A 23,613-nucleotide genomic window follows, 5' to 3' on the forward strand; every position below is an offset into this window, starting at 1 on the left:
ACTCCTCCGGAAATTCCTCCGGGAACTCCTCCGGAAGTTCCTCCGGAAGTTCCTCCGGGAACTCCTCCGGAAGTTCCTCCGGAAGTTCCTCCGGGAACTCCTCCGGAAGTTCCTCTGGAAGTTCCTCCGGGAACTCCTCCGGAAGTTCCTCCGGGAACTCCTCCGAAAGTGCCTCCGGAAGTTCCTCCGGGAAGTTCCTCCGGGAAATTCCTCCGGGAAGTTCCTCCGGGAACTCCTCCGGAAGATTCTCCGGGAACTCCTCCGAAAGTGCCTCCGGAAGTTCCTCCGGGAACTCCTCCGGAAGTTCCTCCTGGAAGTTTCTCCGGGAAATTCCTCCGGGAACTCTTCCGCAAGTTCCTCCGGGAACCCCTCCGGAGGTTCCTCCGGGAACTCCTCCGGAAGTTCCTCCGGGAACTCCTCTGGAAGTTCCTCCGGGAACTCTTCTGGAAGTTCCTCCGGGAACTCCTCTAGGAAGTTCCTCCGGGAACTCCTCCAGAAGTTCCCCCGGGAACTCCTCCAGAAGTTCCTCCGGGAACTCCTCCGGAAGTTCCTCCGGGAATGCTTTCCGATATTTTTCCGGGAATTCCTCCAGAAGTTCATCTGGGAATTCCTCCGGACCTTCGGATTTTCTTCCGTCTCTAGGGATTCCTCCGAAAGTGGAACTCCTCCGGAAGTTTCTTCGCAAATTCCTCCAGAAGTTTCTTCACAAAATTTCCTCCTTCTACTCCGGAAATTTTTCCGCAAATTTACGTCGGAAATCCTTAGGAAGTCTTGTAACTTCATTAATAGTTGCCCATAGCTCTTCTTCTGAAGTTCTCTCTCGAGTTCTTCTACAAAATCCTCCAAGAACACTTTATGTATAACTTCGCAAACTCTACAGAAATTACCTCAAGGACTCAGATATTTCATCTAAATTCTTTCCAAAGTTCACATGGAATTCCACTAAACCCACCTCCCGGGAATTCCTCCGGAAAATGTCCAGGAATTCTTGAAGAACTTCTTATGGAAATTTAATTGCGAAATCTAGATCTAGAAAATCTGGAAGCCCGTATTCCTCTGGGAATTCTTTCAGAAATTAATCCGGAAATTTCTATTCGAAAATTTTTCCAAGAATTCTCCCGGAATGTCGTTCACAAGTAAATTCTTCTGGAAATTCATTCACCTTAAGTTGCTCCAGGAATTCATTCGGAAATTTATCCAAGAACTCCTCAACAAATTCCTCCAGGTATCCATCGAAATATCCTCTGGAAATCATTCAAGTGATTCCCCCGGAAAATTCTACGTAAACTACTCCATAATTTCTCCAATAATCCGCACAGAAAACCCTACAGGATTTTTCCGGTAAATTTCCTTGAAAACTCCTACGGAAACTTAGCCCACTTTTCAATTTAGTATTCAATTTGAATGTTTTCCTCAGTTATTAATTGAAAGTCTTTTCTATGCCAACCACTGTATGACCGAGAATCGAACTAGCAAAATATTCTAGTGCGGACTCCTTGAATCCCCGAAGAACAATTCCTTCATGTTCTGAATAATTAAATGTCAGGTAATCAGAGATAAGCCAGCCGGGTGCTACAAATCTTTCTAAAAGACACAAAACAAAAGCTGTCAGGTGGATTTTGCTTGAACAAATCTAGAGATCTTTTTCAAATGGGCGTTATTGATTTTGACCTTCGATTGTGGAACCGCGATTGAAACTATTTTCGGCAACTAATGTGCGCTGCAGAAGGAATGGATTCCAATCTATCTGGTAGTAACAACAGTTGAACAAAATATACTAAGTAGAGAGAGGCTTCCACAGATATGAAAAATTTATCCGCAATACAAATAGCACGTGCTATCCAAGCATTCACCGCTACGTGGTGGTAAAATTTTCAAAATTATCAATGTAGCTTTTTTGCAGCAGATATGTTTTTCTTAGGCGACTATCTGGCGCTTATTTTTGGTTGCGACGAAAAATAAGCCGAAGAGTAGATGCGCGGTACAATACTATTACGCCTATTTGAAAAAAAAAACCTAAAAACCTTTGATCGAGCATATGCTATAAAACATGGAATCTAGTGTGGGGAACCACAGCAGCCTTCATCTTCTAATAAAATAAGCCCTTCATCAGCTTTCAACGTTTGTTTGGTCGAGACTTTATCGAAAATTAGAAAATGCTAATTGTAAAGAAGAAAATTTAATAACTTGGCTTAAAATATGTATTTCCGACAGGGGCTAGACAAATCTAGACTCAACAGTAAATTTGTCATCGGCGTGGTAAAAATAATTCGACGGTGTGGTCATTTATCATACGGCGGCGTGCCGATTCAGTTTTGACGGTGACGGCCGCGTAAGACAATCGTCTTCGGCGGCGCACAGGTCTACTTTCAACTAGGAAATCAGGAACAATATATTTTTTATCGGCAAGTTTTCTTAGTTTGCTCTAATCTTTTAAAATGATTTAGAAATTGAGATTCCAAGTAAACATTCCCATCATGATGAGGGCTTATAATGTGGCAGATAACCAGGAGCCCGCTACGTTTTTATTTGGTCTCTTGGAAATTAAAATGCCTTTGTTTTCACTTTCACTTTGAGCACAAGGTGTGGAGAAAAATAACATGGCGGCAGTCAGATTTGTTGCGAGTCGAATGAAAATAGATTTTTGATTGTTTTTGTTATCGGCCCAATTCCTCCCGTAGACAACAACCGACGCCAGGAAGACGACTCTTCCGGTACCCTACATATCGTCCCCATTAACAACATGGACTGCGGCTTTACTTCCTATCCGAGGGTAGGTGTTTCGCCTTAGAAAATGCTTACGGCACCGACTAGAGTTGAACCCAGGCCTGCTGGGGTCAGCTAAAAAATCATTGAGTTTTATTTTTGTTCTTGCGCGATATATAATATTTTGTTTGATTCAGTTTAGTTTGATATGATTGATTTTTGTTTATGAATTGGGAGCCTTTCCTTTACCATTGGTTATAAAAATTATTTGAAATAACAAATTATAGTTCCATTGTAAAAACTCTTACAGTCGCACATACCGTGCGTTGTTTGTGAAATGTGCAACAATTGTGTGCGTTTGTAGCCTTTTCAGTAATTGGCATAATATTTCTCCCTATTTTGCAATCGCTTCGAACACAATATGGCCTGAGAGCATACGTAATTAGCTACATAGAGCTCGCATTCTAGACTATCGACTAACGATATCGAATCAAATTTCCGAACAAAAAGAAAGCAAAAGATCCCCGGCAATTCGTGGAACCGGTGGAACCGTATATTTCAAGAGTCTGACAGGATCTGACATCGCCACCTCCCACGGCTTCTCCCAACGGAAACGGTAAACAATATCAGTAGAACACAAAAACTCACGTAGCATCCGGAGCATGAACGAATGTATTTCACCCCAGAGAGATCAATACCAAACGTGAGGGACGGTTTGCGATAAGCTTGTTTTCGACTATCCTGTTTCTGCATTCGTTTGATACTGCAACACCGGTCCTACCTAAACAATTTCTGCTGGTGCTGAATTCTTGATTGGCACAACGCTAATTTTGTCTTACTTTCCCAACTTGTTACCTTTATTTTCCGAAACTTATATGAACGGATACAATTGAAGGATGTCATTTCGATTTTGACTATTTTCTTTTTTACAATTTTTTTCATCTACTCGTTAAAAAATGTTCCAACTAAACTTAGGTAACCGAGTGCTACATCCTATTCAGTAATTGCTACAGAAATGTTTCAATGATGCTCCAAATTGAAAATGAACAGTGATCAAAGAACTCTTTCCTTTCATCGCTCTCGGATGGATACGCTCGAAGACCTTTGCTTAGTATAGTCATCTCGACTCGCTCCACAACAGCAGTACTGAAAACTGAATCTGACATTTTTGTTCTCATTGGTTCTGGAAGCATCCATTCTCGTTATCTGGGTTCAATCGTTTCGATTTCCTTATTCCAGTTGGTCAGAAGTGTGCTTCGAACTTCGTAGTCAGTAGTTCCGCAAACGATAAGAAGAGTGGAATAATAAAAGTCAATTTGATTCAATGATTGCACAATTTGCATACCCATGTTGCCCGCCGATGCAGATGCTTTTTCAGAATATCTGTAGTAAAGCTAATTTCAATTTACACACTTCAAATGCAACTCTAAACGTTACCAAGGAAAATTTACTGCCAGACATTAAATGTCATTTCCATCTCTAACAGACGCTCATGATCATTCTTCACAAAAAACACTAAGAGAAAGCAACAACGCACAACAAATAGCCATAAATTCTGCCGGCATTCCAATTTCATCTGTCCCATCGGCCATCTACCCAAACTGCCTTTTTTCGCTCCAGCAACTCACAGAACAAATGAAAATGTCCTTAGAAAGAACATAACTGTCCCATATCGGTATGAGTTTGAGAAAGCATCCGACTGTTGTGGAGGGGTTCGTGTCCGATGTAAAATCCTCTCTGAAGGTGCTGATTCAGTTGTGAAATCTTTTCTCCCTTTGGGAAATGATTGAACTCCCTTTTTGCCACAGATCCGGCTCCAGAGCTTTCTTTCCCAGGAGAAGGAAGGTAAAAAGTACCTAACTCGATGCCGCTTCGGTCAATGGAGAACGATAATGGATTTTTCCGTTTCAGAAAATCCAACATTGCTTAGTGATGGATGGGCAACACTCGTATCTACCTTTGAACCGAACGCAATGGTTGCAACAAATCACATTTGTAGGAATTGCAAATGCTGAGCATTGTTCGCTTTAGAATGTGTCTGGGGACGGGTTTTATGTTAATGGTAATACATATCTGGGATATTTCATCAAAGCTTCTGGTTAAACTTATGTGGCATTAAATTTATTGACTGGAAATATCGGATGAATTGATATTTAGAAGTTCAACGTCGATAATAACGGGAACAAGAAGGCGAGGTGCGCAGCGAGTAATGTGGATCGATCCGGTGGAAGACGATTTGCGAACCCTGCGTAGACTGCGACGTATATTCTACTCCAAAAAGTTGATTAATTCGTTTATATTCCATAGAAATTTGAGTTGAACAGCCGGATGGCAAAAAGTTATTCTTCTAATTCCAGCATAAAATCCAGCATAAAATTTGCGCCTACATCGAAATAACAACGTTTCAATGTAGGCGTAAATTTCTGATACCTTTATTACTTATTGAAAATTCATTGCACTACGTCTGTGTTTTCTAAATTTTGGTACACTTTACAATTGCAGGAAATTAAAAAACGTCACGAAAAAAGGAAAGACATCATCGTTGATATCTCAGTCGTTTCTTGATGGATTTTTCTACTCGGATTTCGGGATTTACGCGGTTTTTAGTCGTGTTTTGGGATTTACGTGTTTTTTACACTGTTTGGATTTACGCGGCACGTATCCTCCGCGATAAACTGACTACAGTGTGTTATAATCTTCTTCTTCTTTTACTTCTTCTTCTTCTTCTTCTTCTTATTCTTCTACTTCTTCTTCTTCTTCTTCTTCTTCTTCTTCTTCTCTTCCTCTTCTATGGCTCTACATTCCAACTGGAACTTGCCCTGCTTTGTATTGAACGCAGTGTAGTTTGAGTTGGTGGGATTTGGCCCAGATTTCCCAGAACGGCGTCCCAGTATAGTTGATGAGGTACTCTGACAGGGCACCCAGGCCTCGTTGGAGTTTACCTTTGTAGGCGAGAAAGGGTGTCATCTGTGAACAGAGACAAAATACAGCGTTCTGGAGCTATTGGCGTGTCAAAGATGAACAGGTTAAACAGCAGGGGCCCGAGCATACTGCCCTGAGGGCTAATTGAAACCCGGAATGTCCTGGCCAATAGATAGTTGATTATTTTTACCAGGTAGCTGGGAAGATTGTTGCATTGTAGTTTGTCCACCAGACCATTCTGCCAAATATTATCGAATGACTCTTCGACATCGAGTAAAGCCATGATGGAAGTTTATGAGACAAACCTGTCCCGCCTGAGGTCGTTGGTAACTCGGGTCAGTTGGTGCACGGTTGATCGACCGCGTCGGAATCCTAACTGTTCCTCGAGCAGGATATTGTGATGTTCGACACTCAGTTTTTACAGTGAGAAGTGAGAAATGAAGAGTGCTCTGTTCGGCCAAATGTCCTATTCGGCCTGTATTTTTCGATCACGAAAAGATTTCATCTTACCAGGGCGAGAATCGAACCCGATCCTTTGTTGGATTATGGTTTTTGCGCCAAAGCTAGGCTAAAGTTGCTAAATTGACAGTATGGCAAGAATAATGGCTAAAGAAAACAATCCTTCAAATTGGTCGAAGAGTTTTACCACTTCGGAGTAGGGAGATGCGGCCAATATGCGCCCCTAAGCTAATCACTAAATTTAATCATGATTTCATCCGAAAACATGCATTTTCGAAGTGTGTATCAATAATCTAACATATCATTCATTATATGATCCAAAAAATTCCATGTAAAGCCAGCAATATTGCAACAAAACATTTTTATTCCAAAATTGAGAATTTCAATTCAAAATTAACGATGCAGGGCAATATGCGCCACCGCAAAATAATAATGAAGTGGGAATCTATAAGTGAAAGGATAATCGTTGCCAGATTTAGAACACGGGTCCGAAACCTTACTATAATCCAATGTTATGCGTCAACCGATGCTGCCGATCTGCAAGACAAAGAGAACTTCTACAGTCAACTCAATGCCGTCGTAGATAGAATTCCGAAGGGTGATATCAAGATCTGTTTGGGCGACTTCAATGCGAAGATCGGATCCGCCAACTCGAACCATGAGCGCATTATGGGACGCCATGGTCTCGGAGAAATGAGCGAATAAGGAGACCTGTTCGCAGAATTTTGTGATCGGGGGATCGCTCTTCCCTCATCGATCGGTTCACAAGGTCACGTGGGTCTCCTGTGACAGCTTTACAGAAAATTAAATCGACCACATCTGTATCAGCCGAAAATGGAAACGGAGCCTTCTTGATGTACGGAATAAACATAGTGCCGATATCGCATCTGATCATCACCTCTTCATCGGCAAAATACGCCTGTGCATTGCGTGGATTCGTCGGCAGGAGGAAAAAGCTGGACGACGAACTAAACTTGTTGTGGTGATTTCTGTGAAACTGGCATCACTGGACAACATATATAAATAAATAGAAGGCAGACGCAGAAGTGAGGCAAAAATGTTGGTAGTTTGTAGTAACCTATAGTCACGAAGATGTTCACTAGAATGTAAGTAATATTGAATTATAAATAATATATTAAGAGTGATTTAATAAAACCAAAATATTACAGCATTGAAGCTGCACAACAGAAATGCTGCTATCAATAGGTGATCTTTCGTGCATAGGTGGCACTCCCAATCAAGCTCTCAACAAAACTAGATCTAAAATTATGTAGGATAGGCGAAGAAAGTTTCAAAATAGTGCATGTGAAGGTCGGAAAAACCGAAAATTTTGAAGAAACATCTAACATTTTGGCGAGGCAAAACGCCCTAGTGGCAATAACCTACAAAGTACTTGCGTCTCCACGGACTATCCATACTAGAATGCTGATTCGCCGACGCGTGGTACTTTGTTCCCTAGGAGCCGCCAGCTGAAAGGCGTTTTGCCTCATGAGTTTTCCGGCACAAAATATCACCACTTTTTTGAAATGTGAATATTATCAATATGATTGAGATTTTTGACAATTTTTGATTGGCATCGACTAGCTATCTTGTTTAACTGATGCATAATAGAGCAAAAGACAATAGAGCAGTGTTTGCTTAGCTAGGGCATATTGCCCCCCCTTCCCCTACCACCAAAAACGATCATACGTCGTGAAATGAGCGTACAGAAACATTAATTGTGGGGAGAGAAAATAATAAAATCATGTGCTGACTGTCGTCTGCTTGGTCGTGGCTGCTGCTGCGGCTGCCGTGTTTTTGTTTTTCTTTTACTTCGTGGCAGATTGAATGATAAAAAGAAATATCAACCATTCCCGTCCTGCCTGGAGGAAGATAGAGGAGCGAAGAGAAGCCAAAGCCGCGATAGAGCGATCGAGGAGCCAAAGTCTTAAGAGCCTCGCCAGTGGCGTAGCCAGAAAATTGGTCTGGGGGTTTCTGAATTTTTGACGTAAACTACGTCTAAGGGGAAGCCTCAGATACAGAGCGCAAAATGAAAATTTCCAAATTGGGGACCGTCACGAAATCATGTAAGATTTCAAACAGTAATAGCGTCTTTATCTTTCGATGGATTTTTGACATTTGCTTATCAATCGATTCAGAAACTCTCCAGCAATTTGCCAACTCTATCGATACTATTGATAATCAACGTTAAACTATTGGAAATGTTATTTCTTTCCAAACTGGGTGAAAAATTCAATCCCGTTCTTGAATCTCCAACACGGACATCAGATTGCAGTAACGTACGGGCCTTTTGATCCACTGCTTCGTTTTCCCTGTGTATAAAAAGTCCCGTGTTTCGCGTGCGCGCGTCATTCTCATTCTGCATGTCACGGAGAACGGACGATTTCGTTCGCATGGGAGGGCTCGTTGATTGAGATTTATGAGTGATGATGCGGATGAAATTTTTCGTCAGGTGGTGGTGGCGGTCGTGGCAACAGCAGTATATCTTTTCATCCGTGTTCCCAACAGCATCGTTGAATCTGGCAATCAACGTCGTGCTGTTGATGAGGCACATAAGTGGAAATGAATCGGTTCTTGTCAGGACCACCATTATGTTTGGGAGGAAGGTTAAGTTGAAATAATTTTTTGACGTAAACTACGTCTAAGGGGAAGACTCAGATACAGGGTGTAAAACGGAAATTTCCAAATTCGAGACCGTCGCGAAATTAGGATAGATTTCAAACACTAATAGCGTCTTTATCTTTCGATGGATTTTTAATCACTTACTCTGCAGAAGTCGAATGATGGATTGAATCTTATGAATTTTTGCGTTACTGCTGCCGATTTATTGCAACAATCTCATGAAATTACTCTCAGTCAAACCAAATTCCTCCAATGAAAAATTTAATGCCCTGAAAAGGACAGATTTCAGATCATGCGGATTTCTAATCACCAACACAACAGTAACCATCCGATAGTCAGAATATCACAAGAGTATTTCACTCAAATGCAGATGCTGGCTCTATGGTTCTACCGCTACACTGCAACAGATTGCCATCGTTGGATTCTCCGTCGCAACGATCCTGTTACGAGCGCTACCTACGCCATCGGTAGGAACGAAGAGCGTGCGTCAGAAGGAGAAGCTGCAAAAATGTATTTGCATGGATGGAAATTAAACCTGAAACAAGTAGCAGTCTATCTACTAAAATAATAATCTTGAGGGGAAATTTCACTGGTATTGATGCTATCCATGCGAATAAATTTTTGTTGCGTCCCTGACGCACGGTCGTGATTCCGCCACCGACGGAAACTATCAGCCATCACCAAGCGATTAATATGAACTTTGATCAAAATTCGTCTCGCCTCAAATTATGGCTTAAGAGCTGCTTTCACTGATGATACTTCAAGCGCAGCCGTTGTAGAAATAAACACCACCATCGTAGAGACACGCAAGAAAATTCCATCTGAGTGCTGTAGATGCTGACGACGACGACCGCGCGACCCACACCATCGCCGGGAATAAAATTTCCGGTAGGAGCTCCGCCGATGCCGAAGGTGGTACCATGGTCTGGTCTCCACGACATTTCGAACGCAATGGCTCGCGCGCGCGGACGAGCTGCTTTCTTGTAATTAATAAAGTTTAACCTGTAGCCACGCCCCTTTGGTGAGTGTGTGACGGTTACACAATATTTGCAGTCATACCGGACAACAAAGAGGAGGGACTAATGAGCCATCTTTATTGGTTATAAGAAAAATGCTCTCCCCCGCGCGGGTGGCTCAATCAGCCTCATTCTAGTTCAAGACAGCAGCACGTACGGACGTGTTTTTTGCTCGCGCATTTTTGACGTAAACTACGTCGAAGGGGAAGATACAGGGTGTAAACCGAAATTTCCAAATTCGAAACCGTCACGAAATTAGGATAGATTTCAAACGTTAATAGCGTCTTTATCTTTCGATGGATTTTCGAGATTTGCTTATCAATAGGAAACTCTCCAGCAATTTGCCAATTCTATTGATACTATTGATTATCCACGATAAACTATTGAAAGTGTTATTTCTTTCCAAACCGGGTGAAAAATTCAATTCCGTTCATAAATCCCCAACACGGAAATCAGAGTGCAGTAAGGTACGGGCCTTTTGATCCACTGCTTCGTTTTCTCTGTTTATAAAAAGCCCCATGTTTCGCGTGCACGCGTCATTTTCATTCTGGATGTCACAGAGAACGGACCAGCGCGGTTCCAGCGATAGCGCCTGTGGTTTGGTATGTTGTGGTGAAAACTCATGGACGATTCAAATCAAGCCCAACTCAGCACCTAAAAACTCATGGATGAGTTGAATCATCGTATGTTTTCTGTATGTATGTAGAATCACGAGCGCGCGTCAAACGGAGAAGCTGCAAAAATGTATTCGCATGGATGACTATCTACTAAAATTATGTCTTTCTCTGAATCGTTATCTCGTGATTCTACTACCGACGGAAAACAATCTGCCATTACCAAGCAAATAATTTTACTTTGATCAAAATTCATCTCGCCTCAAGTTGTGACTAGTAACTCTTAAGTTACTTTCATTGATGGTTCCAATCGTTAGTAGGGGAAATTACGGCTTTGGCAGGTTTTGTTCTATTATTGACAGGGGGTTTTCTGTGCATATCAAAGAATATTGTGGCCAAATTTCATAAAATTTTGTCAAAAAAAACCCCCGCCGACAATAATAGAGCAAACCTGCCAAAGCCGTCATTCCCCCTACTTCATACAAGAACATTTAAACTGAGCGCTGCTAATGTTAATGACGACGACCGCGCGACCCACACCATCGCCGGGAATAAAATTTCCGGTAGGAGCTACGCCGATGCCGAAGGTGATACCACGGTCTGCTCTCCGCGACATCTCGAACGAAATGGCTCGCGCGCGCGGGAGAGCTGCTTTCTTGTAATCAATAAAGTTGAATCTGTAGCCACGCCCCTTTAGTGAGTGTTTGACGGTTACACAATATTTGCAGCCATACCGGACAACAAAGAGGCGGGACTAATGAGCCATCTTTATTGATGATAAGAAAACTGCTCTCCCCCGCGCGCGTAGCATTACATTAGAAATGTAACGAAAAGAAAATGTGAACGAATCAATCGGTTCTTCTCAGGGCCACCATCCTATGCAAAGGAAGAGGTGAGGCGAATATTGTTCAAAGAGCAAATTAACCACTTGGCAACACCATAATGTTGCCGTCCTTAGCAGAATCACGAGTGCGCCCGGGAGGAGATGCTACAAATATGAATTCGTATGGATGGCATCAGTGGCAGACAGGTGAAATTTTCTCAAGATCTTGTTTGATTTTGTTGCAGCTTGCGATTGGGAAGGCGGATTATTAACAATCAATCGAAAGATGGAGATGGAGACAGTTCAATCGAAATGATGCCGACAGTAGCGAAATCACGAGTGCGCTTTGACGCGTGGTCTTTGCAAAAACATGTGTGCGTCTTCAGTGATTTGACGGTAGTTATCCTCATTTCTAAAGTTTTAATGGTTAAATACAATAAAAAGTGCAATTAAACCTGATAAATTGAAATTTAGAAATACCCAAGTTTAGTTAAGTTCATTTAGAATATTTTTCAAAAAATTCGAAAAAGAACAGTGAATTGAGTTTGGACAAACAAAACTAAACTACTCATATTATACAAAACTCGAGAATTCAATCAATTTGTTTTAAAATTAGTTCCTTTTATAATGTAAATTTCATAAGAAATCCAAAGAGTAATTTTGTAATACTCATACACTAGATTCTTCATTTCACCAAACTGTTTCACGTAGTTTACGTCGGGCGGTTGTGTCTTGTACACAACCCTTATGATTTTTTTTTTTTGAAAAAAAAAGTTCCTTGTAAAAATGTTGTCTCTGGGGGGGGGGGGGATATGTCCAAAACCACCCCCGTGGCTACGTCACTGAGCCCCGCACATAGGATACGTTTGCGTTGCGTTTGACACATTTCCCATGGGAAAACTGTCAAACGCAACGCAAACGTATGCTATGTGCGGGGATCTTTAGTCCGTCAACGATACGCGGCTCTTGAGAAGGAAGTAAAACGCTCATGTCGACACGGGACAAGCGAGCGTGGGCAGACTCTCTGGCCGACGAAGGAGAGAGAGCCGCTGCAACCGGGGACATTCGCCTCCTCTACGATATCTCACGACGCTTAAGCGGGGCGAAGATGAATGCAACGATGCCTGTGAAAGACGCGAATGATCAGTTATTGACCGACCCAACTGACCAGATGAAACGCTGGTTCGAGCACTTCGAACAACTGCCTAGGATCCGACGTATAACACGCGTCAATACCGAAGCTCCATCACTGCTAGAGATTCAAACAGCCATCCAAAGCATGGAATCGAATAAAGCCCCAGGGGTCGACCGCATATCAGCCGAGATGCTTAAAGCTGACCCCATGACATCCGCTCAACTACTGCTTCGTGTATTTCGTAATATTTGGGACACCGCAACTTTCCCGGTTGGTATCGAGGTGGTAGAAGAATTTGGGTACTTGGGCTCATTGGTGACTGCCGAAAATGACACCAGCAGAGAAATTCGGAGACGCATAGTGGCTGGAAATCGTACGTACTTTGGACTCCGCAAGACGCTCCGATCGAATAGAGTTCGCCGCCGTACCAAACTGACAATCTACAAAACGCTCATTAGACCGGTAGTCCTCTACGGACACGAGACCTGGACGATGCTCGTGGAGGACCAACGCGCACTTGGAGTTTTTGAAAGGAAAGTGCTGCGTACCATCTATGGTGGGGTGCAGATGGCGGACGGTACGTGGAGGAGGCGAATGAACCACGAGTTGCATCAGCTATTGGGAGAACCATCCATCGTTCACACCGCGAAAATCGGACTACTGCGGAGGTCCGGGCACGTAGCCAGAATGTTGGACAGTAACCCGGTGAAAATGGTTCTCGACAACGATCCAACGGGCACAAGAAGGCGAGGAGCGCAGCGGGCAAGGTGGATCGATCAGGTGGAAGATGACTTGCGGACCCTCCGTAGACTGCGTGGTTGGCGACGTGTAGCCATGGACCGAGCCTAATGGAGAAGACTCTTGTGTACTGCACAGGCCACTTCGGCCCTAGTCTGAATAAATAAAATAATAACTTTCCCGGTTGACTGGATGCAAGGTATCTTAGTGAAGGTGCCCAAAAAGGGTTACCTGACGGTATGCGATAACTGGCGAGGCATTATGTTGCTGTGTGCCGTTCTCAAAGTTCTGTGCAAAATTATCCTAGCCCGGAAAAGTTCGATGTGACTCTCCGGCAGCAACAAGCCGGATTCCGTGCCGGAAGATCCTGTATGGACCATATTGTCACGCTCTGCATTATTCTGGAGCAGGTCAACGAATTCCAAGAGTCCCTGTAATTGGTATTCATTGACTACGAAAAAGCTTTCGACCGTCTCAATCACGAGAATATGTGGGGCGCTCTGAGACGCAAGGAGGTATTCTATCACCGTTACTGTTCCGCATCGTAATCGACGAGATTCTGGTAGATGCGATTGACCGTGAACCAAACCGCGGGCTGTTATGGCAGTCTATAATCATGGAGCACCTAAACGTCTTTGAATTGGCTGATGACGTTGCACTCCTCGCGCAACGTCGCTCTGATATGCAGAGTAAGCTCAACGACCTTTCCGAGCGCTCCTTTTCAGTAGGTTTAGTCATCAACGTCAACAAAACCAAATCGTTGGATGTAAACACGGTGACTCCTTCCAGTTTCACAGTAGCCGGGCAACCAGTGGAGAATGTTGAAAGCTTCCAATATCTTGGTAGCCAAATGGCGTCAGACGGCGGTACCAAGATCGACATAGGCGCACGGATCAATAAAGCAAGGGCTGCCTTTGCGAGTTTAAGAAATATCTGGAAAAACAGGCAGATAAGTGAACGCACCAAAATATGAATTTTCAACTCTAACGTGAAATCTGTGCTGTTATACACCTGCGGTATATAATTCTGGCCTGATGGCCGCACAACTGGATCTCAAACAACGTGCTCCATCGTCTTTGTCACCAGAGGCCGATAGCAACAGAAATTCGGGAACGGAAGTGGGGCTGGGTCGGCCACACTCTACGTAGGGGCGGGAACGAAATCTGCAAACAAGCATTAGACTGGAACCCAGCGGGACATCGCAGCAGAGGCAGACCCAGAGGCTCATTGCGGCGAAGCCTCAATAAAGAAATAAAAGAAGTCGACCGAAATCTAACCTGGCAACAGGTTAAAGCGATAGCCGGGCAGCGCTCAGGATGGAGATCTTTCAAGTCGGCCCTTTGCACCACCGGAGGTGTACAGGATCCATAAGTAAGTAAGTAAGCAAAATAATAATCCAAATATTCCAATATTTTTCACAAAAATATTCGAACTCCCCTAGCAGCACACATGTTCCGCATGTGCCACTGCAACTTATATGTGACCAGATTCAGTCCCAATCAAGTTACTGCAACCACTTTTGTTTATCTGGTGCTGCTCGGGTCTTCTTCACAAGATTAGTGTCAACTCTATCCTTTAAGGTTGTTCATGTCTCAGACTGATGGTAGTAAGGAGATTTGTTTTGGGTATCTAAAGAAAAAGCAATGAGGACGTGAACGCCGAAATTGCGTTGGAATGAGCCAAAATAATATTAATTTTTTTCAATTTTTAATGCAGAGTTTTTTTCTGAGTTTCTGCGATTAACGGCTCACAAATGTTTTTTGGCTTCAGCTGCTTACGATATTGAGACAAAATTTGGGTTATAAACCAAGAAAAAGTGGTGGCGCATTTTACCCAACTGGCGCAATTTTATACATACTTTCCCTACATTTTTTGCTTCGTCCATGGCTCGAAAAGAATATCCCCACTGCAGCCAGAAAGAGCTGATTGAATGTTGACAAGTCGAGACAATTTCCAATCCGAAAAATGTGTAGACCGGCACCGGGAATCGAACCCAGCCACCCTCAGCATGGTATTGCTTTATAGCCGCGCATCATACTGCACGGCTAAGGAGGGCCCCTTACAAATCATTTATAATATCTGGCAAATGGGCCAGATATAATGAAGGGATTATCTTCTCTCTTTACTTTGTTACGGATAGACGTTTTTATGAATAATCCTTTATTTCTTCATTTTGCCTTATACCGAAAAAACGTATTCATTTAAATATGGTATTACATCCTCCCTTCGATGTGTATCGGACAGACGCGTTCTTTTAAAGAAGGAATTATCAACTCGTTTCGCCTTATACCGGGCAGATGCATCCCTTTAATGAAGGCGTTAGCCCTCCCTTCGCTTTATACCAGGCAGACGCGTTCTTTTATAAAAGGCATTATCAACTCCTTTCGCCTTATACCGGGTTTTGAAACCCTAAACCCGACGTTTTTAAGATTTTGAAAAATTAGTACAATATCGAGTCGGGTCGGGTACGGGTTATTGAGATAAAAAAATATGGTCCGGGTTGGGAACAGGTTTAAGAAATAAAACACTGAATATTATTTTATTCAGTTTTGTTAATTGTGAGGCTAGTTTTTTATTTGGGCTTACATTTTTTTCGATTTAAAATAAAACGAAAATAATCTATGTTTAAGAAAATCATTTTGAGCTTTTTAGTGGAATGTCTTAACTTGTCATATTGTCTTATTGTTAAGGTCGAAATACGTATCTGTCAAGGTTCAATTAAGTGGTGGAATGAAATGGGATTGTACAAACTCGTCTTATGACAAGTGAAAACATCCAGTTTGAATTTTTGAGCAAAACTTCAATATGGGCTTAAATAATTAAATTATGTCAGGTTTGGGTCGAGTACGGGTTTACGAATGCAAAACTTCTGGGGTACGAGTCAGGTTCGGGTTTGATACAAAAATGTATTCCGGGTTCGGGTCGGATCCGGGTTTGGATGAAATTTATAATTCGGGTTCGGGTCGGGTTCGGGTTTGCTAAATGCAGGACCCGATTTAGAGGGGGCCGGGGAAGCCGTGGCCCCGGGCCCCCACAAATCTTATGTACCTAAACCAACCTTTTTTGTACTTTTTGGGGCCCCACAAGCTGTCGGCCCCGGCCCCCCCTTCCGGTTAAATCCGGCACTGGCTAAATGTGAAAAGCATTCACTCAAAGTAGGCATTATCTTTTCCTTTTACCGGTCAGATCCGTTAATTCATAGAAAGGACTACCTCCTTTCTTTTCTTTATACCGAGCAAACGTGTCCATTTCAAGAAGGCATTGTTTACTTACTTTGCGTTATACCGACTGGATGCGGTCATTCAAAGAAAGCCTTACCTTCTTTCATTATTGAAATCGCAATACAAAAGAATTTAACCCGGATTGTATGTAATTAAGCAGGAAAATATTTCAATGATTATTATTCTCACTGAATTCCGTGGTGAAAAGGTATACACCCGATTCTTTTTTCCACGGGGGATGCGTTCCGTGTAAAACAAGTTTTCAGTTCAAAATTTGAAAATCCGTGTAAAAAAAGTTTTATGATTTCTCGGCGAATCATGCAAAATGGCGCAACTTTGCAAAATTTTTGTATGGATTTTTATTTGCATGGCCGTGTAAAAATAATTCGTCTAGAAACAAAATCGGGTGTATTCCGCGAAATGTTTATCGGAAAAAAGTTGCATTCTGCGGAATGTGTTTCGGAGAGTTGCTACATTCCGCGAAACGTCGTACCATCGTCGGGGGTGACAATGGGTCAAATGGGGGTGAGAATGGGTCACTGTTTCAAGTACTTAGAACGCTTGTAAATAAATTGAATGGATCTGAGGGCAAGAAGACTAAAATATAAGAGACCTTTTTGAACGATTTTGCTATCCGACCTCCAGGCTGCCGGTGAGAGCGATGACCCATTCTCACCCCCCAGACCCATTTTCACCCCCGATGGCGGTACCGCGAAAAAAAAACATCCGCGAAGCGTTTTTCGGCGAAATAGTATACAACCGATGCAGATATTCTAGGTTCTCCAAATTGTACTGGAATTCAGCAGAGTTGGTCTACAAGGTCCACTAATCCTGGTATCAAACCGATATCAATCCAGCATGTCAATATGATAAGGAAGCTTACTGACAACGTTCCGTCAATAAATTTTACATCGGACTTGCATATGCTTGCGTGTAGTTTCTCTCTTTGATCATCTTAGCGTTGAGAATACCAGTCTTGAACTTCAACCAACTGGTAGGTACATTCGCTTTTAGGCGCTGCGAGTAGGTATGTCCCAATGTCGAATATGTCGACATTGTTGTTTCATAAGGGCGAAAGTCGCAAACGTAAACAATGCCTTCTCCTACAAATTCCTCAACAATTAGAACCGCTTCCAGCTAGCAACCACTTGGAACTGGTGGAGTTCCGCGCCTTCTATCGAACAGAAGTGGACAATACCGTCAGAAGCCTCTAATCTTTCTGAAAGCGGCACAAGAAGTCAATGTTTACGTTTGCGACTTTCGCCCTTATAAAACAACAATGTCGATGTGTTCCAACTCCCAAATGGCTATTAGCATATTTTGGATAATTTAGGGAGGCCTGGTTAAATTTCAGGCAATTTGGTGGTAGTTTAGGGTGGCGCAATGGTGGTGAACTTAAAATTATCGATAAAAATAACTACAGTAGAGAAAAAGTAGGAAAAAATTTAAAAAATTTAAGCCGTTCTACAATTGTCAGATCGTGAAGACGTCAATTGTGCATGCCAATGTTCTGTTTTTGGTACTTAAATAAGAACAATAATATCTATATAAATGAAACCAGAGGATAACTAATTCGTAACTAGTTTGTAATACTTTCATCTGTTCTTAATGCTACGTTTTGACAAGGCAAGTGAATTGAACAACTCAGTTGAATTCAATTGACTTGCCAAAAGTTGACATGTTCAACTTTCTTTTCGTTCAAGTGAATTGAATTAAGGTGTTTACACGTTCAGTTCGCGTTCGATTCAAGCGACTTGCTCAATTCACTTGCCTTGTCTAAAACGTAGCATAAGGGTGATTTATTTTGTTATTTTCTAGACAGAGTTAAGCTCTTCCTTAGAAACCCGACGGGCTTTGATACGGGTTAAAAAACCCCGAACTTCGACATGACAAATACAGTAATATCTCGATTTTATCACCCCCCTGGTGAATTTTGGGCTGATAAAACAAGGTATGTGACAAAATCGGAAAAATAATTATTTCTGATTTTTTAATTCATTTCACAAATATGAATCATTTTATGCCTTGGAAAGGCAAAATGCGTGAACGCTACCCGTAATTTATTGTCAAAAATGTTTACAGAATCCTTCACAGGTACTCAGAAGTCATTTATAATAAACTACAGGCGGCCAAAGTTATTTCATGAAAATCAACGTTACGGAAATAAAAAGAATGACTAAAATTTTCAAATTTTTTTGGGCTAACAAAATCGGGTCAAAACATGATAAAATGGGGACGTGATAAAATCGGGTCGAAAACGTGATAAAATCGTGGGTTGACAAAATCGGGGAGTGACAAAATCGGGTCAACACTGTATTTGTCAATATGACAAACAGTTGACTGCGGACTTTACTCTGAAACCACATAGCCTTCTACCGTTTTGACTCAAATTCCGAACATGGCTCATATTCCGAACACTCGCTTTTACTCGCTAAAAGTGTTCGGAATATGAGTCATGTTCGGGATTTGAGCCAAGCCGGTATAGCTAGAACAACGGTAAAACTTTGTTGTTCGAGAAAGGTGAAACAATAAAATTTACTCTACCAATTTCGATGCTACCACTTTTTTTAATTTCACTCCTCCGCCTCAACGAAATTGAATAACCCCAAAGCCACATAGCCGGTTCAATCCTCGGTAAATCCGTGGTTACTTTCGCACAATAAATAAACATTCATTTCACAATCAGCCGCGCACTGAAATGTGGTTAACCTGTCGATGATCACTGTACGTATCCCATTTTCCCGTCCACTTTCAGGCCCTGCGAGCGAAATATGCGGGACTGCGAGCTGATATCCTGTCGGTTGCGGCGGGTGGAACCGCTCTGTCGCCTGCCCGGTTCGGCCCTGCAGCAGCTGGCCATGTGTGGCTTCTACGAGGACCTGGAAAAGGGAGTCACATGTAAGCAAGCACTCGCACTCGGTTGTTTCTGTTTGTGTAAAATTAATTTGATCAATTGCAGAAAGTTTCAGCAAACAATCGGATTCTAAAATGTTCTATTCCCTTCCATACCGTTGCAGTGTTTCGTGCTGGCGAGCAGGGTCGCTACTGGTATGCAGTGCTTGGAGGTCAGCTGGAAGTTCGTTACCACGGAGCGGAGGCCAAGGATAGCAAGGCAAGTGCGGATAAACTTTTTACGAGGTTGGGAGGATTTACATTCTGTGAACATTGCACGACAGAGAAACAGTTTAATTATTCGCATTTTTATTGGATTTTATTTATTTGTTTTACTATCCAATTTAATTCGAACTTGTGTGCGGTACACAAAGCAAGGCCACAAGTAGCTGCAATAAGTACCAAAGCAAAACTATGTCACTTGTGAAACAAAAGATGAAAACTAAGTTAGCAAACAGCACCACATGTAGGAATAACAAATCACTCACGTTTGGAAGTAAAACAATAACTCCACAAAACCACTCTCACATCTGCTCCTTGTTCGGAAGGCTACATCAGAAAAGCTAGCACACTATTTTCGCATATCTTTTCCGCAGAAGAGTGGGGGTTGAAGCACAACGACTTCTAGCCTCTCGGTGGTCTATTCGGAAGGGACACAAAAAAGGTTAGACTAACATCATTCGAGGGCCGCTGGGAAGAGTATCCACTGTCAATTGAGCAACTGTGGACATCACCGAGCTCTACGCTTATTCCAGAGCATACGGATTGATACTTGAGGTTCTACCTTTCCTTCATCACTAGGGTAACCAAACCAGAGGAAAGTGTTGGGTGGTCAGTGCTAGGTTCGACGTGGGTTTAGCAGAATTCAAAACATGGTTAGTGAGGAATTTCGATCCTTTGCATAGGTACACAAAGGATACCAACGGAAAGGAAATGTGTACATTCCTAAGCTCTTCTGCTTTGATTGTTGTGGGTTTTGGATTTGTGTTTGAAGAATTTGATAACTGTAGAAAAAACTAAAACTGTTTCGAACAAAAAAGTTTTAATAATTTCTCTTACCCTCACTCACTTAATATCTTTCTATATATTATTTTTGCCAGACAAAAAAGTGCAATGATTAACATGACCGAGTGAGTTTTACTTTTCTAACAGTTATTTTTTTAGTTCAATAAAAGTTTGTTTGAGGTATTGAGAGAGAAATAAACCTTCCAACAGTTAAAAGCAAAACTCACGCTTCAGGTGTTCGGGTCATATTGATTTGAATATGACATAGCAGACACAGCAGTTTTATCTAAAAAAATATCATTTTAGAGATGATGGATAACGAATAAGTCAATATTTCTACAGGTGTACTATGTTCCTCAAATAATTCTAGAAGTCGCAACAAAACCAATAGCATCCCGTGGTGTCGATACAGGTCTTTAGAAGCGGATGTTCTAAGTTCTGCAAATAACTTAAAATTTCAGAACAATTGATCATCCAAATCAACAGGGTACAAAATCAATAGCAACCCGGTATATATACAAGCCCTTAAAGGCCATGCGAATGATTTACGAATTGTTATGTCTAAACCGGATGTTCTAAGTTCTTCCAATCATTCTGAATTTCAGACCAATTGGTCTCCCAAGTAAACTGGGTTCGATTCAAAGCCAATATCAACCCATGGTGTCCACACTCTAAGCCCATAGAAGCTATGCACATGATATTCGCTAAAAAAAACTACATACATTCGGGTACATTCGGGCAGAAAACCGGTGTAACTGAATTTTCAAATAGCTATATCGCAGTGGTTTTTCAACCGATTTTCTTAGTTATTTCATCAATCTCTTAGCCATCTCTTCTTGCTTCTAGACGACGTTTCAACGATGACATGCATGATGTCCCCAGTCGCGGTATCAACCCAATTATGTCCTCCGAGTGTTTGTCATCTATTTGAAACTAAAATCCAAGCATGTGAGATGTTGTAAGATCTCCAAATTGTCATGAAGTTTGTATTAAATGGCCTATCGAATCGCACGACTTCTTGATGTCTCCAGTCGCGGTGTCAACCAATCTATGTCCTCCGAGTATTTGCCTTCTATTTGCAAGAAAGAATTCTATTTGCAAGAAAATATAAGCTCTTTTATAGTGGAATGTTTTCACTGTCATAAGACGAGTTTAGAAATTTACAGTGATTCAAACTAGGATTTTTTTTTCCAAATTTCTCCAACAACTTTTTCAGATTTTTTTTTCGAGAATTCCTCCAGGAAGTCTATTTGAAAATGAATCAGAAATTTAATCGAAAATTCCCCCCATCAATTTGTCATATCATTCAATTCTACCAGAAATTACTGCGCGAAATTCTTCAGGAACTGCTTCAAGAAATCCTACAGGGCTTGTTTCATGATTTTTTGAAAGAACCCTTTCGAATATTCCCATACAAAAATCCATCGTGAATTACGTCTGGAGGAGCTAGAGATGTCGTAAAATTCCGATTAATCGATTAGTAACTTATAGATTAATCTCGATTTTTCTCGATTATTGAATCGATTATTCATTGGGTGGTAATAGATTATCACAACGATGAATCGATTAATCGAAGTAATCGATTAATTTGCGATATCCCTATAGGAATGACTAGGGATCCTACATTCAGAGATATGCGAAAGCGGCCATCTTGAGCCAATTGAGCATTGAGAACTGTCAAAATCTGAGCCAAATGAACATCGTTATTGTTGCAGATCGAAAAGTATGGCGATTTTGGTGAAATAGATTTAATGAAAAGTTTTATAGAATAAGCAATTTGTTTTGCTTTCGTAAGTAAAAGTATTAGGGTAACGATGGTATTTTGGACCTCTGAATATATTTTGGACTTTAGGCTATATTTTGTTTATTCCCAAGTAACAATTTCCGTGCTTCTTGGATTTATCTAATTCTTATTGCGGACTAATGACAGCAATCACCAAGCTTATTGCTCAGTTTTATTGGCGCTCTTATTGCTATCAATAAACCTCCCATAAATCTGCTGAAAAAAGCTTCAAACGTCAAATGCCTATTGACCATATGAACAGATCAATGGTAGTGATGAAGAGCGTAATAAATCCAATTTTCAATGCTCGAATAAAGCTACAATTTTTGGTCATAATGTGGTCAAATGAATTACCCCCATAAGAATGTTTGTATTGGGAAGAGTTTATGACGGTGTTTTATAAAAGCAAAAATTTTCTGATCTAATTCCATGATGGCCATATTGAAAACGGAAAAACATTTCGCAGTCAGTGAAATATATCACTGAAATGCATGATTTATCGAAATTTTTACCGCTTATCATACTTTTACCGATAAATAAATTTATTAATTAATACTTTTGGCAAAAATACTAATCGATTTAGTGGATATCCTAGATGTTGTGGTTATCAATATTTTCGATTTATTTCCCTGAACTACGTTATATGGCCGGCGCGTGGTGTTCAACCTTATTTTTTTCACAGCATTTGACCATAAAATCGGAAGCGCACTTCTTTTCAATGGTGCTGAATCGAAAAAACAACCTGAAATAAAATATTATTTTGTTGTCATCATCATAATTTTCATCAACAATCCATTTTGTTATTATTTTTCTGCAAAGATTTGTTTCTCTTTTTTTAAAGCAACATTTTGACAGCTGCCGCAGCCAAATTCCCTTTTTTGCGGGTGGTTTAAAAAGGGTTTCTAAATGCTCTTATAAAATGTTTATAGTGGTTATCTGGAGAGGGCCACTTGGCAATATCTTACTCTTATAGTGGTCATCAGAAGGTTGCCGTGTATTACTCGGTTTTATTGTTAGATCTTATAAATTGATTTTGAAAACCATTCTTAGAGCGGAATAAAACTTAAAATGTTACTTGGGTTTTGTTACATAAATGTGGTTAGAAATGTGATTATGAAAGAGGCCAAAGAGGCACATGATTCCTATTTATTTGAAGAAAGCTAAGTCGAAAAACACACAAAATATAACCAAAAGTCCAAAATATATTCAGATGTCCAAAATACATAATTTACCCCATAGTTGATGCCTTTGATCGTGTTCATTCGTATTGCTCTTTAATTTTAGCGATAATGCACTGCTAGAGGCTGGACAAAATAATCAAAAAGTGTCTTCGAATGTAAAGTCATGTGCAAGCCTAAACATTTTTCACTGCGGCAAGTGCTGGCAGCGTTTGTTTACGAAAGTAACAGCGTTGCTAAATCGTCTGGAAAAGTATTCGCACATCTCTTAATATAGGATCCCTAGGAGTGACATACCGGAGCAGTTCAATCAAAGTTAATTGCCTATATTCTGGGGATATTAAACCACCCAACTTGGACATTAATTTACAATGTCCTGAAAACTCATATGTAAACATGAGTGGGAAGGTGGTCGGTTATCGGCACCCCTTTGTTTTTAGTTCATAACTTTCCTACTTTTGTACAAATGGTGATATTTTCCTAATAGCCTAAAATATAG

General features: G+C 41.3%; 1 protein-coding gene across 2 annotated transcripts in view; it reads left to right on the top strand.

Moving 5' to 3' along the window:
- LOC134218388 (rap guanine nucleotide exchange factor 4) overlaps positions 1–23,613 on the top strand; it is a 666,467-nt gene that overhangs the window by 172,650 nt on the left and 470,204 nt on the right. For both annotated transcript variants that reach the window (XM_062697317.1, XM_062697318.1), the window contains exons 3-4: positions 19,012–19,154; positions 19,274–19,368. In XM_062697317.1, the coding sequence (XP_062553301.1) occupies positions 19,012–19,154; positions 19,274–19,368 (238 nt within the window). The remainder of the gene's footprint in view (positions 1–19,011; positions 19,155–19,273; positions 19,369–23,613) is intronic.

This window comes from Armigeres subalbatus, chromosome 2 (genome assembly GCF_024139115.2).
Source record: "Armigeres subalbatus isolate Guangzhou_Male chromosome 2, GZ_Asu_2, whole genome shotgun sequence".
In the NCBI taxonomy this organism is placed as follows: Eukaryota; Metazoa; Arthropoda; class Insecta; order Diptera; family Culicidae; genus Armigeres; species Armigeres subalbatus.